The sequence below is a fragment of the Drosophila willistoni genome (assembly GCF_018902025.1).
Source record: "Drosophila willistoni isolate 14030-0811.24 chromosome XR unlocalized genomic scaffold, UCI_dwil_1.1 Seg144, whole genome shotgun sequence".
In the NCBI taxonomy this organism is placed as follows: Eukaryota; Metazoa; Arthropoda; class Insecta; order Diptera; family Drosophilidae; genus Drosophila; species Drosophila willistoni.
In genome coordinates this window covers 7,177,661-7,199,080 of record NW_025814057.1, presented here as the reverse complement: position 1 = coordinate 7,199,080, position 21,420 = coordinate 7,177,661, and the positions used below count along the sequence as shown (strand labels likewise).

The 21,420-nt window shown below is 33.2% G+C and overlaps 1 protein-coding gene, 1 long non-coding RNA gene and 1 other non-coding gene across 4 annotated transcripts; 2 read left to right on the top strand and 1 right to left on the bottom strand.

The window, feature by feature from the left end:
* Positions 1-136: 136 nt before the first annotated feature.
* Positions 137-209, bottom strand: Trnav-uac. The gene has a single exon. It is a non-coding gene; the product is annotated as a tRNA-Val (tRNA).
* Positions 210-4,896: 4,687 nt separating this feature from the next.
* Positions 4,897-17,791, top strand: LOC124460667. Of its 2 annotated transcripts, none has more exons than XR_006954674.1 (3): positions 4,897-5,207; positions 15,753-15,808; positions 17,589-17,791. It is a non-coding gene; the product is annotated as an uncharacterized LOC124460667 (long non-coding RNA). The 2 variants fall into 2 exon arrangements; XR_006954675.1 differs by lacking the exon at positions 4,897-5,207 and adding an exon at positions 9,950-10,315.
* A 159-nt stretch (positions 17,792-17,950) lies between these two features.
* On the top strand, positions 17,951-21,131 carry LOC26528788 (putative phospholipase B-like lamina ancestor). The gene is made up of 3 exons (XM_002062004.4): positions 17,951-18,368; positions 19,097-19,213; positions 19,279-21,131. Exons 1-3 carry the CDS (start codon positions 18,109-18,111, stop codon positions 20,858-20,860), a joined length of 1,959 nt encoding a protein of 652 aa, XP_002062040.1. The 5' UTR covers positions 17,951-18,108; the 3' UTR covers positions 20,861-21,131.
* Positions 21,132-21,420: the final 289 nt, after the last annotated feature.

Here is a 21,420-nt window from a genome sequence, read left to right as displayed (position 1 = left end):
GTTTCTATATAACTTTTTAATTGAAAGACTTTACACTCGCACTGTATGGTTTGTAATATCATAACTTTCACCAGACTTTAAAAAAAAATAAAAACAGACTGAAAAAAAAAACAAAAAATTGACTCAACCAGAATCCTGGTTCCATCCGGGATCGAACCGGAGACCTTCTGCGTGTAAAGCAGACGTGATAACCGCTACACTATGGAACCAGTTGAAAGCCGCAGCGACAAAGTCTCTGTTCAAGCAAACGCTTTAAAATGTGTGCAAGTATCCGACATTTGGCATTTTGTATAATATTTTAAATATAATTTGAAATTATTCGGAAATTTACGTTAACAAATTATAATTATATGCTGCCATCATATCGTCAAGTTTGTCATTCAATTTCTTCCGCTCAGGTGTTTCATTTTTCTATTTCGGTAACTCATTAGTCACAATCAGAGCGGATGTTCTTATATGCAGGTACAAAAACAAGGTATTTCACAGGTAGCCACAACTCAGATAAAAAAAAGTACAAAAACGAACTGTACTTTTTTTTTTGTTTTGTCCTATTTTAGTTTTCTTTCCCTCTTACTCGACCGCCCCACTTTTTTTTTGTTGCGGCAACTCTTATCGGCTGGCACGTTTTCTGTGATATATTTTGCACACGATATGGATTTGGATTGGCTTCCATGATATAAGGGGGAGTCATATATACATATATGGGGGGCGTAACGTTTTGTGTGAACCAACAAAAATTTCAAATCAAAAATCACTCAAATGTGACGTGTGATTTTATCAGACAATTGAGTTTGACGTCACGGAATAACTGTTCAATTTGCATAGTCTCTGATACTCGATGAAATATATTTTTACATATTTCAGAGGACAGAGACAGTGTGAGAGAGTGAGAAAAAGAGAGAGAGAGAGAGAGAGAGAGAGAGAGAGAGCAGTTGCTATGCTTGAACTCAGATCACATAATAGCAACAAGAGAGACACCTGGGGTGGGGAAGGAGGAGAAAATAGAGAGTTCGAGATTGCGAGAGGCAGCGGCATTAACTGAAAAAGTATCTCAAAAAGTGAGTGAACTACACTAGACTACACAATATGTGTTGCCTTTAAAGTATGAAATCGATCGGAAGTTTGTTTCAAAACCCAAGTTCTAAGTTTAACTCAAAAGTTTCAAAAACAACTTTAGAGATAACCGGCATTTCATTTAAAAATATTAGACTTATACCAATATAATAGATATAAGGAAACATCGGTGACTTTCTATCCCAATTCCAAAGCATTTAAACCATTTGTTCTCTTCCGATAGGGGTCCATATTATTGATATACATACATATATGCGAGTGCCTTATGAGACTTAAAAGGATCAGATAATTGACTTAAAATTGATCTAAACTTTACAACAATGATAAGGTTAAAAAATGTTATACCCATCTATATTTAGAAACTTGAAACAAAACCAATTACTGTTACTTTATTATTGAAATATTGAAAAACCTATTGAGGAAGGTTTTTGAGACATATTCAGGAAAATGTTTTCTGAAAAGATGAGACTAGTCTTTTAGTACCTACTTTTGTAGGTAAGTGTGTTTGAGTCCATGGCGCACGTCTCTCGTTCGACTCTCGCACATTCTGCAGACAGACCCTGAGAGTTTTCACTCAACTGATACCAATGGGAATGCTAATGCCCTCGCTCGCGCTCTCTCTCTCTCTCCATCACGGGGTTTTTTTTCATACCCTTGCAAAAAGGGTATATTAATTTTGGTCAAAAGTGTGCAACGCATTGAAGGAAGCATCTCCGACCATTTAAAGTATATGTATATATTTTTGATCAGCACGATGAGACGAGTTTATAAAGCCATGTCCGTCCGTCTGGATCAACGCAAACTCCTCTTAGATTGGTAAAGCTACAGGGTTGAAATTTTGCATGTAGGTTTGTATTAGAGTCCTGCACGAATACACTCATTTGCCTCAGTCTTTCAAATACTTACAAATTTTCCTATATTTGATTTGATAATATTGCTTCGGAACGAATGAAACGAGATGAAAAGTCTCGAAGTTTTGTGTTTCGTAGTTCCTGAATGTATCAAGCCGAACAAACAAAAACAAAATCAAAGCAAGCCGAAACAAATAAGAAAGACTACAAACGAAACAAATGAATACGGTACTTCTTTCAAGTTACTTGGTACTTCCAAGTACTCGTGAGTATGGTCATACTTATGAAATGTCAATAAATTTTCGAATGCCAATTTAATTTCGGTTTTGTTTTAATCTCACTGGAGTATTTTCCTAATATAAATTAAAGTAATAGCTTTGGTGACTTATAAGTAAAACGCCGAGTAGACTACAAGCAGCTCGACTGTGTAAGGGTTAGAGGTCCTGCCTAAAATCGACGAAACTCTGGTTCAACCCCGGCCAGAAACTAGTTAGTTTTGGGTTTTCATTTTTTTTTGCTTTTTTAATAATTATTTTTGTCTAATAGCGAATTAGGTCTTTCGATGATTTGTAGGAAAATATAGAATAGTGCGCCGAAATATTTCACACAGCTACAATTGACGGGGTATTCTACAACATATCCAAAATTCATCCAAATCGGTGATTTGCATACCTGAAGTTCCCCTTGTAAGAGTACTTTTAAAATTAGTTTAATATTCATCTATGTATGTACATATCCAAATGTATAAGTACACTATACATATACATATCTTTTTAAATTAGCATGGAATTCGGAAAGCTCAGAAGTAATCGAGCATTTTGGATCGATTAAGACCAAACTGCTGACAGGAGAATATAAATTTAAGAAAAAGAGAGGACGGAGTGAAGTCTGGAATACATTTGGTCTGGTCATGGATGAGAATGAAGAAATAGTCTTAGATTATTCATATCTTCACAAAAAATATTTGAAAATGTGTTAATAGTTAATGTTAAGCTTTCATTGTTAAATTTAAAATAAAATCATGTTTTTATTTTTATTAAATACTGTAAATATTTTTATAAAATGAATTTATTTTCAGATGTTTCATATTATATACATTGAGTCTGGTGTCAGGTACTTGCTTCACAATTCGGTATACCGAGAACGAGCAAGACATTTGAACAGTACCTAGTACTCGGTTCGATTTTTGGTATTTGCTTCTCGATATGCTCGGATTTGCTTTACCGGATTTTTCGGTATGCCCTGCTCGTTTAAACTCATTCGTTCGTTTGAGATGCTTGATATACTCGATTTACAAATACGAGTAAGTGTGAAAACGAGTTCCGAAAGTGTAGAGGGATTTCGTTTTCAGTTTCGAATGTACTCGTGCAGGTCTCTAGTTTGTATACAGTTTGTAGATCTCGGACTCAGACGGATCGGAATATCAATATATAGCTCCTATATAAACGGCAAAGTCACGAACTGTGATTTTTCTCAATAAATTTAAGACTTGAACCTAACTCTAACCTATTGTTGTTAGGTTTGTATATCTTTTAATGACGATACATGTGATAAAAATCGGACGTCAATATCATCCTATATATATCATAGGAACAAACGGTCGAAAACAGTGATTTTTCTGCTAATGACTGTACTAAATTTGATAGATCCCATAGAAACGATCGTTGGTAAACTGTGACTCTTATCAAAACCTTCCTTACAGTTTGACTGTGCCGAATTTGATCAAAATCGGATTACTATATTATATAGCTGTCATACAAACAGACGATGAAATGACATGTTAAAATTTCTTCCAGCCTAAAATTGAAGGCCTTTCTTTACTCCTTTAGGGAAGGCAAGATTACCAAACAAAATCAAAAAAAAAACTTGCAAGGGTAGTCAACCCCGGCCCCTAGTTTTTAGTTGATATTCGTTGGACGGGCGATCGTAAAACATTTCACACACATACGCCACACACTCAAGAGGGAGGGAGATAGAGCGCGAGAGTGAGAGAACGAGCGGGCGGGCAAGAGAGAGAGAGAGAGAGTGAGCAAGAACGCGAGCGAGAGACTCAGACTCAGGAGACAGAGATTGCAAGGTTCATTTTGATTGTGCATGTGTGTGAGTGAGTGAGTGAGCGAACGGGCAAACGAGCGAGCGAGCGAACGAGTATGTGAATGAGTGAGGGCCCGAGACACCGATACGACACCTCAATTCTCTTTTCTTCGACGTTCGACTCCAAGGTTGCATGTTCGACTCGATGGTCGGAGTTTGACTCTTTTGCTCGATTGAATGGTCGGAGTCTGACTCCTTTGCTCGAGTTCGACTCTTTTGCTCGATTGAATGGTCGGAGTCTGACTCCTTTGCTCGAGTTCGACTCTTTTGCTCGACACGATGGTCGGAGTCTGACTCTATTGCTCGATTCCGACCATTTCTCACGATTTTCACTCGATTTTTACTCTCTTTTGCATAAACAGCGCTCTTTTGTTGGATGTTGCATCGAGTTGCATGTTGAATCGAGCTGCGACATCGAGCATCGAGTTGCGAACCCCCCCAGGAAATCGGCTTACTATATATTTGTATAACTATAGCCGTCTATATTCATGATCGATTAACCTTCCTTCTCGCCTCCACCAAACTCTGCGGAACAGACAGATAATTCAAAACTCTCTCTCTCACTCTCGCTCTGCGTGTGTGCGCCTATTTTCTGATAATTTCTTTCGTAAAATCGTGAAATTTTTATATTTTGTAATACGCTTTAATTTGATTTTTGTGTTTTTTTTTTGTGGTGTTGTTGTGTTTTTTATTTGAATTTCACTTGAATGTACAATTGCCGCCCCGATACTAAAAATACAACATTAACAAACTAAATAAATTTCTTTTTTGTTCAACGAAACGCCACGTTCTTGTGTTCTCGTCCATATAAAAATATATTCTCTCTCTCTCTCCTCTACACGAATATATATGTACATATATACTATATAATTATATAGTAAATACCGCTTGGCAACAACAAATATTCCAATGATCTGAGAAAAAAGCGTTTAAAAAACAAAATCATCAAGTGCGTTTCCAATGTAGCCCTTCATGGTTAATTAACACGAACTCGTGACTATATAATAACCAGCAGAATTCGTGTTAACAAAAAAAAAAAAAAAAAACAAATTGATCAAATATATTAACTAAAACCATCAAAATCGAAAACACAAGAAGACAACAATAAAATTTCACTAAACTTTAAGCAGAGACATTGGGAATTTCGTGTGAGTCACTGCCTATCAACAAAAAAATTATAATTTTCCGGTAAGTATTTTCCTTATCCGACTTCTCTCTGTCAATGTTTTCTTATGCCACTCAAGTGTTAATTGGCGGCTCTATTATTTATTAAAAAGAGTGAGCTCCAGCAATTTAAATTGGGGTAGAAAATACGTTTTCATAAGAATAATATTTGGGTCATTTCACTCGACATTTTTGTATTTTTTTAAAACGCAAATCGTTTTCGCCAATCAACTGATAAGACGCAGTAAGCAGCGGCGGTAAAAAAAAACAAGTTTCAAAAATATAAAAAAAAGGGACGATGTTTAATCCTGAAAAACCTTACACTATTTTTTGTTTTGACAAACTGTGGTGAACTCGTTGCTTTAGAAACTTTTACCATCAGAATTCACTTGGCTTGTATATCCATATTGAAATGTATGTATTAGTTGATCAAATGGTGGGTAAGCCGCATATAAAGCTCTTTCAAGAACCACCATGTTCTATCATTAAAGTCTTCAGTATTAGTTAAGGCCTTACCATATCTGCAGCGCTAAAACTAGTTGAGAATTACAACAAAATGAAAGAAAAACCTAGTATCTTTTAGTTTTTTATCCCTCTAGTCAGAAAAAATGAAAGCCGCCAGCCAATTTCTGTCATTAGAAGCTTTTTCTAGGGACTTTAGAATTTCATGGACCTAATCCAAATTTTAACGCTACAACTAGTTGAGAATTACAACTAAAAAATGCCGAAAAATGGATGAAAAAGTTAAATTTCTCATTGTTTTTGGATATATTCAAGTTCTTTCATCCTATAGTCCGGAAAAAAAGAAAGCCGCCGGCCAATCTCAGACAGAAAATGTCAAAGCCGACGGGATTCTATATTCATATATCATCATAATTATAATCACAATAATCAATCATAATCATATAATTTATGCTAAAATCTTTATATAAGTATTTTTCATTCTTAAATCATGATTATGTCCAATTTCCAATCTCAGGGGCTTTTAGAAATTATTAGATTTTGGCAAATTAGCCAATACATTTTATAAAATATTTTTCCAGATTGATCAAAGTGTATAAAACTTGGGACTTTAATCAATCACATCGATATGGCAGAGTTGCCTTTTGACTAAAGGCGCCTCAAAAACGAGTGGAAATTCGCTCATACAATTTTAATCACCTCTCCATTTATGCCATGTTAGTTCTTTCTTGTTGCTACTTACTGATAAGCTATAATTTTGCAGATGGTTTCATATAAAAATTGGTCACAATGTTTATTTTAGATATAGGCAAGCGCAACTGGTTTGGGAATTTATAGATAAAGAAGCACATGCAAAACAGGATCGAAAACAAAAACCAACTTGAGTTTGGTTAATTTGGTTATTGAATTCTAAAGCCAACTGTATCTTGTTAAGCTCTGTAAACTCATAAGCATTTTGAATTGTGACTTCCTGGTTGAAGAAACAGGTGTAAGCCCATCCTTTCATTTATTTTCGTTTTTGTCTCTCTGATTATAATTTAAAGACCTTTGTAAGAAAGTCGACATGAAATTCCATTGAAATCAGTTTATATATTTTTAGTTACTGGGTCGATTATATGTCATTTCCGATTGCCATAAAATGGCCAAGCAAACATAGCAAATTATCACTTATGATTCATCAACAACCCATAAAGTTAACAGACAACTCATAGCAAGTGTTTTTAGGGTCACATGAGTGTCACTCTAATAGAGCTGATCTATATATACACACACATACATACGTACTCGTATATTTGTATGGCAAAGACAAGGCTAGGAGACAAGATCACACAGACAGTGTGTTTGGCAAATAAAACTTCCAAAAAAAAACAAAAAATACTTGATGTATTTACGTAGGTAGCTGCCAACATTTTTCTCTAGAACTCCTTATCTTGCCATCTGTATCAGAGATAAAGAAATCTTACTTACATTTAGGTTTTTTTTTGCACACAGACTGACAAAAGAGTTGGACAAACATAACAAATTAGTTTGAAAGTTAGTTGCAAAAGAAACCTCATAGGCAAAACCAGTGCAAAATTTATCAAATCAGATAAAGAATAAACAAATTAATATATCAAAGAAACCCACGAAATTGTCTTTTTGTTAAGTGTATATCAAAATAGTAAAGTTAAAACATAATATAAACTTTTTGTTGATTTTTATCTAATTTTTAAGGGATTTGAGGTAAAAATTAATGTTTGTACATTTTTAAAATATTTTTTTCTGGTTCTTAAAAGAAAATGTAGATTTTGGCGTGTGATATCTGTCAGTTTAGGGAAAAATCTATCTTAAATTTTAGAAGTTTTAGAGAAGGAAATTAATCGTAATTCCTTTCCCGAAGATCTGGCACTGAAGTAAACTAAAAAATGTTTTAACAGCCAAAGTTTGAATAATTTGCCAACAAAGTATATATTTTTTGGATGCTCTTTATATAATGCACCCAAAAGTAATAAAGCCGACAGCAGTTTTTGCGCCCTCAATTGGAAAAACTCATTTTCTCTGGCAATGTATAAGGCTTTATAATCAAATTTAGTACTCCAATAGTTCCTATCAGTATCTATCGATATTCGAAATTTCATACAAAATCGGATAAATATTAAATAGATTATCGTTCATTATTTGAATCAGCAAAAACTCTAAAAAATATACAAGATTATACCAATTGTTTTTTCTTACTAAATTTAAATATTGTAGAGACTTTGAAGCAGCAATTTTCATGCCTAAACTCTAAACTTGCTGACTTAAAAAAAAGAAAAACCAATTCACATATATTAAAAGTAAAAGTTCAACGACAACAAAAACCAAAAAAAAACCGAAGCCAATGGCCTAGAATAAGCATCCAAGAGGGAGAGGCAGACATCAACAGAGTGAAGGGGGAGGAGGGGAAAAAAAAAGAAGAATGAAAAAAGTCTCATATAACCTCAAAGGGCAAGCCGATCTTGTGGGTTTATGAAACTTGCTTAGCAACAGACAGATAACTTCTTTTTTTTTTGGTTCCCACTAGGGGCAGAGTTAGAGGTTGAGGTAGAGGCAGCTGCTGGAGGGGCCAGGGCAGGTTCATCAGATTCTTGGTTCTTCTCTTTGTCTCCTACTTCTTGGGTTTTTTTTTTCTCTTTTGTTGTTTTCTGTCTGGCCAAGCAAACAAATAAAAGGCAATAAAAACTATTAAAACATCAGACGTGATATAGTAGAAGGGGCTATGGTCACTTATAGAAGAAGCTGAAGTTGAGCACGAAGGAAAGGAAGGGAATGAGGCAGACAGGTCTTTTCCAAGAAGACCAAAGCAAATGAGGTCAAAATCCTTGAAGCAGAGGTTCTTGTCCTTTTCGGGCAATGATCGTCGTCGGCAAAGGGGATTAGTTGAAACAGGAATATCTAAAGAAGACGCCAATCGAAAGATCACACTCGGAATAATGACAATTGTTTCAAGATTAATAATAATAATTTTCTTATGTAAATGTCTGTTTTGTGGGAATTGAATTTATTTAAAAAAAAAAAATAAAAAATTCCATTGAAGCAGCCTTTTTAATTGAAAGAAATTTTCAGACAATTAAAATATGACATGAAAGTGCAATGAGTTATGTTCGCTCATGGGAAAATTCATTGACAATTGTCAATATCAATTGTTTCAAAGAAATCATTTTCCATTCACAATAGTTGAAGGCAATTTTATAATAATGATAATTCAGGAGCCACAGCTTATATATAGCTTATGATCTCTATTTAGATAAGAACACTGCAATATTTTCTAAATAATTATAAATTAGTTAGATAACATAAAAATTTCAATCAACTCTAAGTAGAAAGAATTAAAGTTGAAAAACTTTATTCAAACCTTTAAAAACTTAATTTCAGTAAAAACTTTATTCAAACCTTTAAAAACTTTATTTCAGTAGTTTAAATTCTTTAAAAGTTTGTTTCCTAGAGTAATTTAGACTAAATAAGTCTAATAGAGCTCACTAAACTATCTTACTTACTAAAAGTTAATAAAACAAACCTAATTTTTGCAAAGTCAAATCCATTGGAAAATCATATTAAAACTAAAACTACTCTTCGAAAGGTTGAACAACGTCCGATAATGAAAGATCTATAAACAAATTGTTGTTGTTTTTAAATTAATTTCAAAGAAAACCAATTTTCAAGTATTGTCAGTAAATTTTGAAGAAATATTAAGTAGTATATGTACATAAGTATGAAAGTAGAAAATAATTTTAGCAAATTGAGTAGTAAGTATGAGAAATCATTGTTCTGTACGACCATGACATCAATTGAGTATATTGAAGACCTACATACGTATGACAGATAAATACGTATATACGGCAATTGGATCTGGCAACATGAAAACCGAACTTGATCACGTTTCCGTGGGTCTTCACCTCGAAAGATAACTACTACTGACATATATTACTTACTTATAAAAAAAAAAAAAAACACCTGCTTAAAATGAGAAAAAAATGCTGCTTTTTTTTAAGAGGTTTTTCATTTTGCCTTCTACAGCTGATGGCCAAGTTCAATAGAACAAACTTTTGAGGCGGCGATCGCGCCAAAAAGGCAAAGCAAAAAGAATACGAAAAAACTGAACATAGCCAACCTACCCGAAGCATTTCTTGAACAACGCAAAATGGCAATAACGCTGCAAAAAAGAAAAACCGATCCCAACAACGATCCCAGCGATCCCCAACGAAAGCAACGTAACAGAAAAAAAAAAAAGAATTCTTACGGAAAGACACAAAATTGCCGAGCAGTTTCATTGGCAACGTCAAGGCATACGGATCGGGAACGGAATATAAAATATATTATATAGAAAAGAAAATTTGTTTAACCAAAGAAAACCCACGCTCGCACCCGGGCCCCCCCTCTCTAGCCACCCTCTAACTCAATCAGAATTGACGTCGTGCTTTATCTTTTAAATATATTTGAATTTAGACAAGATTTTTCCGGTTTATGGCCAGTTTTATAAACATCATAATAATATATAAAAATAACAAAAAGTATATCTAATAATTGGACAAAAATTTTACATCGTATTCCATCTATATTTATATATTCCGATATATATTAAAGTGTCTCTGTGTGTGTGTGTGTGTGTGTGTGTGTGAGTGTCTTTGATAAAAGTCCAAGTCAAAAAAAAGGTAAATGAACCAAAGTTTAGATAAGAGAATTGGTTACATCAGCTAAAATACGAGAATTTTGGCTAGATAGTATAAAGGAAACTTTTCAATTTTACAATGACTAATAAAATTTATGAAATTATTGTAAATGCAAAAAAAAAAAACAAAAAAAATAGTTTGAACTTGTAAATTCCACTAAATATATATCCGGTATTTGTAGTCGTTTTTCCCTTTGATTATATCAACTTTTGCCACTTTGATCGAACAAAAACAAAGGGCAATGTATGTAAATATAAGGCAAAATCTTATGTAAAATATATTATGACATTTAACAAAATGTTTCGAAATGTAACACATTTTCCCTTTTTTGTTTAGGTTGACTAAAGGAAATCGATTATTACGTATATTTGTTTTTGCTAAAATTTCGTAACCATATAGATAAATGGAGAATGTAATTTTAAACATTTTGTTTTGTTGGTAATTGAAAGTGAATATACAACAAGATCGAAATGATTTTTGAAAATATAATGTGTATATAATAGTATAACGACCAGTAATACCTTATTTTTTTGTCAAGTGGGATAAAGGGTTTATTAGAATGTTTCGAAAACATTTAGAAACCATCTGAAGAAATTAATTTGAGCACATATGTAATTTGTTCATTTTGAGGAATATAATATGGCTGCCATCGAAATTAAAGTTAAAATTTAATATCTTTGGTATTCTTCAAGCGATTGTAATATCTGTTAGTTTAATATACTTAATAATTAATCTGTCAAATTTCATAAAGATCAGGCGACTATACAATAGCGGATTCTAAGGGTAAAAAGAAAATTAATACATATTTCTTTTCATTTCTTCTAAAATACAACTATTTAAATATAGAAATATTAAGTAAGCACAAATAAAGTTATCAATAAATTTTGATTGATTACATAAACCTAAAAAAAAAAGCTCTTCAAATAGATTTCTTATCTTTATTTTGATTGATCAGGGGCCAGATAGAGTGCTAGCATGAGTCAGGCATAGAATGGAATGTAATCTTTATTTCCGTTTGTAGTCACGGAATTCAATACGGAACTTCTTAGAATGATAGTCAGTGATTAACTTAATATTATGCATTTAATTGAATGCTTGCCAAATGATAAATAACTTTGTTTGTGATCTCTGGATTTAACCTCGACATTTATTCATTTTATAATCAAGTTCCATGTAAAATGTAATTTATATAAATTTTCCACAACAAGCCCTTTTTTCTCTCTCTCTCTCTCTCTCTCTGTCTCTCTTGATATTGACTTGACTATAACAATTAACATTTCTAATCTAATGCCCGACCTATAATCAGCCATATAAGCTGTCATTCGATTTGCATTCGTTTCTGTGGGATGAAGTTCAATATTTAAATGTTAATCGTCGCTGACGGGTATACCCCCTGGCAAATATGTGTAGATAATGTATATCATGAATTAATCAGTTGAATATGGCATGTTAATATGGGCATGCCCAGCCATTTAGCAGAATGTAAGTAGTGTCTGGTATCTCCACGTGCCCCGTCTATATGAAATTTTGCCTTCACTTCACTTTACTTTACTTGACTTGACTTTGCTTTATTTCGCTCCTCATTTAGCAAGGTTTTCGCAGACGTCGCGACGATGTCTAAATAAATGACAAGATTTTGCAGTCTCTCCCCTCTTTTGTTTTGTCGCTCTTTCCCCCTCTTCTGTTGACATCTACCTAAATATATACATATACACACAAGATTGTCTGATATTACAAAACACTCTGCAGTAACCAGGCCATAGCAACTCTTTGGTTAACGTATGAGGAAAAGAGGGAAGCGTTTCAGTTCACATTCCTATATGGTTATATAGAAAGATAGCCAGACGCGTGGCATGTAGAAAATTATAATGTCAATTCATCGATTTGTTTTGCATTTTCATTCAGCAAAAAAAAAAAAAAAGACAATGAAATAAAATACGGAGGGAAATACAACGATTTGTTTGAAAAATTCCCACCAAATTCTGAGTGAATGACTTATTAATTTCTGTTCACGTGTTTAACTTATGATATTTGAAACGAATAAAAAAAAAAGAAATAATTTTTGCCTCTCTCCACATGTGGCGCCAAAAAGAAAACCACTTCAGTGTGGGTATTCGTGGAAAAGCACGTTCATTTATTACGTATTACTTGTAGATGTTTAGTTCATAAATTAAAAAACTTCATATATTTTTCAATTTTTTTCTTTCCATTTTTATGCTTTGTTTAACCCAAATATTATATATATTATTTGTGAGAACTATTTGAGTAATTTAATTGATTGCTTGTTTTTTAATGTGGTAATAAAAATATTTCAACGCTCAATTTGTGGAAATTTTTTTGAAATTCTTGTTAGTATTAAATAAATATTAGTTCCAAGATCTAGAACATGGAAAATTTGTGCTGTATTTTAGTTACTTTTCAAACGTCGGGTTCACCATTGATAACAATTTAGATTTTATCGAAGCTCTTGTTAAGAAAACGCAATGTTATACTGTCAATTTTTGGATTTCTTGTTAGTATTAAATGAATATTAGTTACTAGACGCAAAATATACTACAAACGTCGGGGTCACCATAGACAACAGTTTTACAAAAACTGAAGTTGCTGTTAAGAAAAATCAATGTTTTGCCATTGCCAAACTTAGATATCATTCATTAACCTTTCATTTCCTCGACGAGGTCACCATTGATTGATTGTTCTTGGCTCTTGTTTCTCCCTAAAAGTGAGGTTAACGACATACAAGTCCATCTCTTTCTCTCTCTCTCTCTCTCTCTCTCTCTCTCCTTTGGCTGTCCTCTTTGAGTTCTTAAGTAAATTTGTATGGTATTTAAAGCAAAAATAAAAGAATTTAATTGCAAATTTTGAACAATTGTTCAAGTCATTGACGTGATTTTTAATGAGCTTAGTAAATTTTCAACTTCCTATAAAAAGAAGCGTTACGTTAGGCATCGGGGTCACCATTGCTTATGTATTTGTGACTCAAATGATAATTAATATTTCACATATGATTATTTTCACTTGAAGTTGTAGCTTTTTGCATATTTTTTTTCACTTGTCATGCCATCATTAGTAATCATACTCAAATTATTATACCTAATGCCCGACACGAGCTGATCAGTTCATTTTAATTTCAATTCAATTCCGTTTTGTCTTTACTTGCAATTCATTTCACAAGCAAGTTTATATAGTCAACTTGTTAATGTAACCAATAAAGTAATTCCCTAAACAACAACAAAAAAAAAAAAAAAACTCAACTGACTCATATATAGAAAAATATTATAGCATTTTCTTTATTTTGTTGTTTTTTAAATATGTATAATATGTGTTTCAAGGCGCAGATGTTAAAGTACAATACTGAAAAGTAAACAAGTTCAATTGCAATTGTTCATTTTCATGTTCGATTTCAATTTCGATTTCGTTATGAAAATAAACAGGCAGCCGCCCAGAACGAGGCTAAGAAGTGAAAACCTTTCCTATAATTTGGCAGAAATGATCATTATCTCATTTGCTTGAAAAGTTTATAAAAAGTAAAATGTTTCTTTCACGTATTGTTGTTTTTTTGTTAAACATATTAAAGCTTAATTGATTTGCATCATTGTAAAAAAAAATTAAGAGACGTATGTATGAAGACCAGAAGTCGATCTGTCAATAAAGAGAATGAGATTGTCTATATCTTTTTAGAATGATGATGATCACTGACGTCAATAGAAATTAGCTAAAAACAGACATAAAAACAAAACAGTTTTTGCAAAAAAACAAAAAAAAAAGAAGGTAAAAATAACTAAACGACTGACGTCTTTTTTTTTTTTTTTTTGCTGCCTTCTTTAACGTTAGTTAAGTAAGTTAATTAACATTATTATCAAAGTAAACAGAATTGTTTTCACTTGGATTTTCACATTATATACCAAGGCATTATATGGTCTAACTCTCGTGGCTCATGTGAGCAGCTACCACCTACTTATATGTATATCTAAGAGCTTAGAGTTTAGATATGGATATTTGATCAAATTTTATGACTCGTTTTTGTCAGTTAATCAATCAGCAAATATTTTTCTTAACTTACTACGCTTTGTTTCCAACCGCTCGAGGCATATTGATAAGATTGCGTGAGGTTTATATAAAAAAAGAAAAAATGGAATATTTTAGTAGTAAATATTAAGATATGTTGTCCAGACAGGTCTTAGTCTTTGGTCAATACATTGATATTGCTTTTGAGTGGCATTTTCAGAGCGTAAGTTTAACAATGGTTTATTGCCATCTAGAAGCATGACAAAATCACGTTATGTCGGCATGATTGATACTAACTAGATAAACAAATATGGTGTTAAATAATTATTTTTAGAAGCTAATTAACAATCAACTAATATGGGGGACCCGATGCGTATAAAATTTTTAGTTGTTAGGCACGAGGTGAAGCAAAAAAAAAGAACATAATGCAGAAGAAGCAAAAATTTATCATAATGGTGACCCCGATGTGATCAATAGAAATGTCTTACAATTAGTAAATGTGACAAAAAAGAGTTCAACATCAATTTCTATTATTTTTTAACATCAGTATAAATATTTCTCCAAGTTTGTTTACAATTATTCAATTTGGTGACCCCGATGTGTTTAAAACTTCCAAATAATAATCAATTTGGTGACCCCTACGTGATAAGCTTCAGTCTTTTTGTTATAAAAATCTGACAAAAAGGTAAAGTATCCATTTAATTATATTCCCATTCAGTTTTCCTTCGCCTATGAATATGTTTGGAATGTGGTTTTCGAATACTTTATTCGTGAGCTTATTTTGGAGTCATATTTTTGTTTACACGCAATTATGTAAATCAAAACCAGAACATATCTCAACTAACTGATTGGTTTTACAAAAATAATTAGCAAGTATTTTTTTGATAAATCCAAAAATTTGTTTAGTTTTTATTCGTTATGAGTTTTTACATCATTATTTGCCCTATTTGCACATTAATTCAAACGCCTTCACATGCAATCCAATTCCACAATTTAGCACCAAACCGAGACATGTGTCTGACTCTCTGTCTGTCTGTGTGTCTCTGAGTGTGTGTGTGTGTGTTTATAGGAAGACCATCTACAAATTAGCTGTGTCAAATATGTGGAAAACCAAACGAAAAGTCAATTGTCAACGCGTGCGCAGAGTACTAAATAAACAAAATATTGAGACTTAAGCAATTGTCGGCAAACATGAGACAAATCATAATAAAAACAAAGAAGAAATACAAAAAAAAAAAACAACAAACTTAAATGAAAATAAACATTAGAGAGAGCTCCCAGTAGTAGAAGAAGCAGCAATAAGTGGGGCGCCTCAACAAACAAAAAAAAATTGCTTAATTGAGATATAAAAAACAACTAAAGACTATATATAAATTTTCCCTCTTTTTTTTTTTATTTTTTGTTCTTACAGTTCTTCAAATGGGTTGATTTGTGACATTACAGCTTCCTGGACCCGGGAAACAAAAGGTAAGAATTTAGCAATAAGTTTACCTAATCGAAATTTTACGTATAGTTTTTATAAATATTTGGGTTTAGAAACAGATTTCCGGTAAAGAAACACACACACACACACACACACACATTAATTTGCACGTCTAATTGTATTAAACTGTTGACTGATTGATAGCTAAAGATGATCAGATTTTTGGATATTTGCAATTGTTTAGCAATTTAAACTTTTCGCCTCTTTCCTCCTCTCTGCCTAAATTTCCACGTGCCTTAAGAAAAACCACAATATTCATTCGAGCATAATAATAATTGAAAATGAATTGAAACGTTATATGTTTTGTGTGTGTGTGTTTTTGAATTCAATTTGGAATTTGTAATTACATTCAATTGACGTAGGGGCGGGGTATAAGAAGGGAAGCATTATGAAAGAACTTTTTGTTCCACATATGTGAAGTTCTTTCTTCATTACATTCCAATAACATTTTGGCATTGGCTTTGAGATTCTTAAAGAGATTATTTATATAGCATATAGCATCTGGTTTTGTAAATACCTTAAAAATCATATTTCAAGGCAAGGTAAATCAACAAAAATAAAAAGCGTAAAACACAAATATAAAATATAAGTTCATGTTTGACCCTGTGGGCATATCAAGTGTTTGGCTATATTTGTATTATAATTAGTTAAAACTTGTAATCTTAAATTGATTTAGAATATGGGGGAAACTGAATCATGATTTTAGAAAAAACTTTTATCCAAATGTATTTGATTTTTTCTTCAAAGAGTGACTAATTTGTGGTTTTTTAATGATTCACTTCACACAATGTTTAGATAATGCTGAAAACTATTTTCTAAAAATCTATCAAAAAAGACAAAAACTTTTTTAAGGGAATTCAAATTTAAATTTGGTCGTTTCTTCTATGAAGATAATTTGTTTGACTTATTTAGAGTCTCTTAGACTATGTCAATTAGATGTAGTTTGTGTTTGATTCAGTCATTTGATTACATTAATTTGTTGATGTAGACATACCCAAAATAATGTGAATATTTAAAGAACTTTGAGTTTTTCAATGAGTTTCTCAATCATTCATACGTTGTCGTACTGATTCAGAAGTACTCAAAGTAATCGGAGCTTTAAAGTTAGGATCATTATATACTTATTTTATATCATTTGCGATTTATTCGTTGTCATTTGATTGAAGTTTCTAAAAGTTTTTTGCAAACGATTACTCACTTTAATTAGTATTCGAATAACTGATACTCATTGAGGAGTACTCAAAGTAATAAAAGTTTTGAATGCATAGTGGGTTTAAGCACTATATATCTATATAATTTTATTACTGATATAGTAGACTGATTTTTGCAAACAAATACAAGCATGCGATCAAAAATTCCTTAGGGATATTATGGTTGAACAGGTGTACGTGGTCTGCTGCTTATCTTAAAAACATTCACCATAAAAATAAAAATTTCCCTCACTTCACTAACACTTGAGAGCAATAAAATTAATTTATTAGTTTTACAAATGCTTTAATTTTGTTTATCTTGGTTTTTTTTCGCTCATTTCTTTTTTTTTTTTTTGGCAAATTTTGCGTTGGAGTGCGCAAGCATGCAGAAAAATAAACAAGGGAAATGTACTTAGAGATCAAGTATATATATATATCAAGAGGAAACATATTACAGATATGTACATACATACAGACATAGATGGGGAAAATTTTCTTTATGAAGATTTATTATACAAGTAAAATGAGTGATGGAATTTATTGATCAATTGATCATTTTCTATTTCAATTACAGGGATATAATATAAACTTGGACCTCAAAAGAGACCAGAGACCAGCAGCAGCAGCAGCAGCATCCGCAGCGAAGCGTGTCCAGCATCCGCATTAACATCCGCCAATTCGCCACCAAAATCTCAAATAGTTCTCAAACCTCAAAAAAAAAAGAAAAACAACAACAAAAAACTAGAGAAAGTCGAATCAATTGAACTTTATATCCAATGAACCATTTGGCCGAAACGCTTTCTAGCGCGGCCACCGTGATCACTGACGACCATCAGATTACCATCATTCATCATCACACTGGCCATCTAATCGCACTGAGATTTGGTCACTCCTATGCGGCACGAGCCGATCTTAATTATATTGCATAGCGTCCTTTTAAAACTTGCACAAATACATTTTTCCAACTGAAAGAACTGATTAGATACTAAAAAAACAACAAAAAAAAAGAAGAGCACAAGAAAGCAAGAGCAAGAAAGAACAAGTGTGATTGATATTTTAAAAAGGTTTTATTTTGTTTAAAAACGGCCGGCACAATGCTTAAAGTTGTTGGTGCATCATGGCAAAAAACGCGGATAGGTACCTATATACTGATCGGTGCCGGTTTATTGGTCATTGGAGCCTTCTTCATTGGCTATATGGAGCGACCAGAATATGATGGTACTTATTGTGCAACAGCATTGTGGAATCAAAAGGTTGGTTTTCAAATTGAGAACTGGAAGCAGCAAAACGATTTGGTTAACATTCCCAAAGGTGTGGCTAGAATATGCTATAAGGATTCCGTCTATGAGAATGGGTAAGTTGAAAAATATATCTACCAAAATCGTTAATAAGTATTGTATTGATGACTCCATATAGTGGAGAGCTCAACTAACCATAGCCACAAAGGAGACGATGAAAAAATACTTAAAAAAATAATAAATATTTCATTTATTTTTTGCTCATTTTTATACCATCTTAAATTAAAAACTCAAAACTTAAAAAACGAACAGACTCTAGTTCATTTATTGAGGAGGTGTTCTGTAAAGAAACATTTCAAAAGTTATTATGAGATTTTAAATGCCTAAACTAGTTGCGAATTGTAACAATTGAAAAAGAAAAGTTTCACAGTAGGATTTTGACATATTTTTCACAATTAACATATTGTATTTTACTTAAAAGCAAATAGATAAAGATATAGTTGAAGAGGGAATAAGTTTAAGGACGATAAATATTATGAAAATAAAGAAAAGAAATGAATTAAATGCGAAAAGGTTCTATGGGAAAGCATATGTGAACAATATTTTCATCGTAAGATTAAGCTAGAAAGCGACTCTCTGGTTAAGAGTTTAACCATTTAGTATGTTGTCTAAAGTGATTAGATTTTTAAACACCAAACTCCATGTGATTGGCAACAAAAGTTTGTAGCTTTCGATTGAAATCAAACAGCAAAGTCTATTCAGTCTCTGCTAGTTAGTGAATTGTAACAATCTTAAGTTATTTTCAGAAACTAATCCATTTGTTTTTGTCTTACTTCGTTTGTAGATGGGCCCAAATTGAGGTGGAAACGCAGCGGACGTATCCCGATTGGGTTCAGGCCTATGCAGCAGGCATTTTGGAAGGCTCATTGACCTGGAAGAATATATACAATCAGTGGGCAAAGTAAGTATATACTAAAAAAATTAAAAAAGAACAAGAAATACTTATAATATTTTCTAATCTCTTAGCACCATATCATCGTCCTGTGAACGGGATGAGAGCGCACAGAAATTCTGCGAATGGCTACGCGAATTGTTGACCACAAACTATGCGAAGCTAAAGAAACAAGCAGAAATACGAGCAGAACACGATCATTATTGGCATCAATTGCATTTGTTTTTCAATCAATTGGAGGGTCTTGAGACCGGTTATATACGAGGAGCATCACGTGCACGTTCCGATTTGGAGGAGGAGATACCATTAAGTGATTTTCTGTTGATGAATGCAGCAGCCGATATTCAGGATTTGAAAATCTACTATGAGAACTATGTACTCAATGGCAATATGACTGTGGCCGATGGTGGCGAACCAAAGAATTTCTTTTTGCCCAGTGCCACAATGTTGACGAAAATCCTTCGCGGTGATCAACCGAAATCGTCATTGCAATTGCTATTTGGTCACAGTACGGCTGGCAGTTATTCATCTATGCTGCGGATACAGAAGAGATATAAATTCCATTATCATTTCTCACCAAATCAACGTAGTCAGACGGTGCCCGGTGTGGATATAACATTCACCGGATATCCTGGCATTTTGGGATCCACCGATGATTTCTATGTGGTCAAGGGTAGACAAGTTCAATCGATTGTCGGCGGTGTACAGATCAAGAATGAGAATCTAAAATTATGGCAAACGGTCGATACCAAGGATATTGTGCCATTGGTTGCCCGAGTGATGGCTGCCAATCGTATTTCACAGAATCGTCGCACTTGGGCCCGTGCAATGACACGACACCCATTTACGGGGGCCAAACAATGGATAACCGTCGATTTGAATAAACTGGGCGAACAGGATAATCTCTATAATACATTGGATAGGGATGAGAAACACGATGATGCCGCCGTTCAATTGAGTGATAAGGATAAGGCTGCCATTCAGGCTAGACACGATCAATTGCAGGGTATGATTTGGATAGCCGAACAATTGCCAGGACGCATGCATATCAAAGATGTCACCGAACATTTTCTACTCTCGAATACATCCACCTGGTTGGCGAAGGGTCGTCCCTATTTCCAGGAGATACGCGAAGCAAGTCAATATGTCGAGACCGAGGAGTCACAACTAACGCCAGCCGATGAAACACAATTGACAAATCTGGAGGCAGTTGATAAATATTTGCGTTCTCATGGTTTTCGTGGTGATCTAATGGGCGAAGAGTCCATTGCGTATGGCAACATTGATCTGAAATTGTTCTCCTACAATGCTCGCTTGGGCATGAGTGATTATCATGCCTTTGCCGGACCCATTTTCTTGCGTCTCCAGCATAACAATATGGCGCGTTCGCTGGAGGATCAAGAGGATCAACAGGCATCGTCCATGGGTGATGAGCGTTTGAGCGTTGTCATTGATGAGGACTCTCAATCCAATTTGGCTGAATTGGAATTGATCACCGAACGACGATCGGTGCGTAATGATATGAAGGCCATTGCCATGCGTAAAATTGGCAGCGGTCCCTTCAAATGGTCCGATATGAGTCAACTCGAACAGGATCATGAGGGTCATCCAGATGAATGGAATTTCGATCAAGTTTCACCCAAATGGGCCTGGTGAAAATTCCACAACATTTTCTTTAATGTCTCGTTTAAAAATTCTCTGTATGTATGTGTTTTGCATGTCTTTGTGTGTGTTCCTAGTACGTATATATATGTAAATCAAGATCCTTTGTCATCGTCCATAGATTTTAGATAAACGAAAATCAACTGTGTCAAATTGCTTGTCTTCCAACAATTTTCTTGGTTTTTTTTTTCTTTTAGAAATGTCAAAATTGTAATATATATCTATAACGGTATTTTTTTACGTAGCAGCAAATTTTTTTTTAGAAATTTTATAAAAACTAAAAAATATAGAAATCTATAAAAAAAGAAAACACTAAATTGTTTATTTTTCACACATATAATTTGTTAATTTTCATTACAATGTCTAAAAATTTTGCGTTTTTTAAACGAAACAATTCGTTGGTAAGTAAAGGCTGAAAAAGTTGGTAGTTAATATATATGTATTTAATATATAGTAAAGCTCAGGCTAAAAGCCTGAAAAGCTACCTACTAAAAAGACCAAGCCCACCTAAACATACCCTTCATCAAAGGCGAAATATATATTGAATCTCTCTC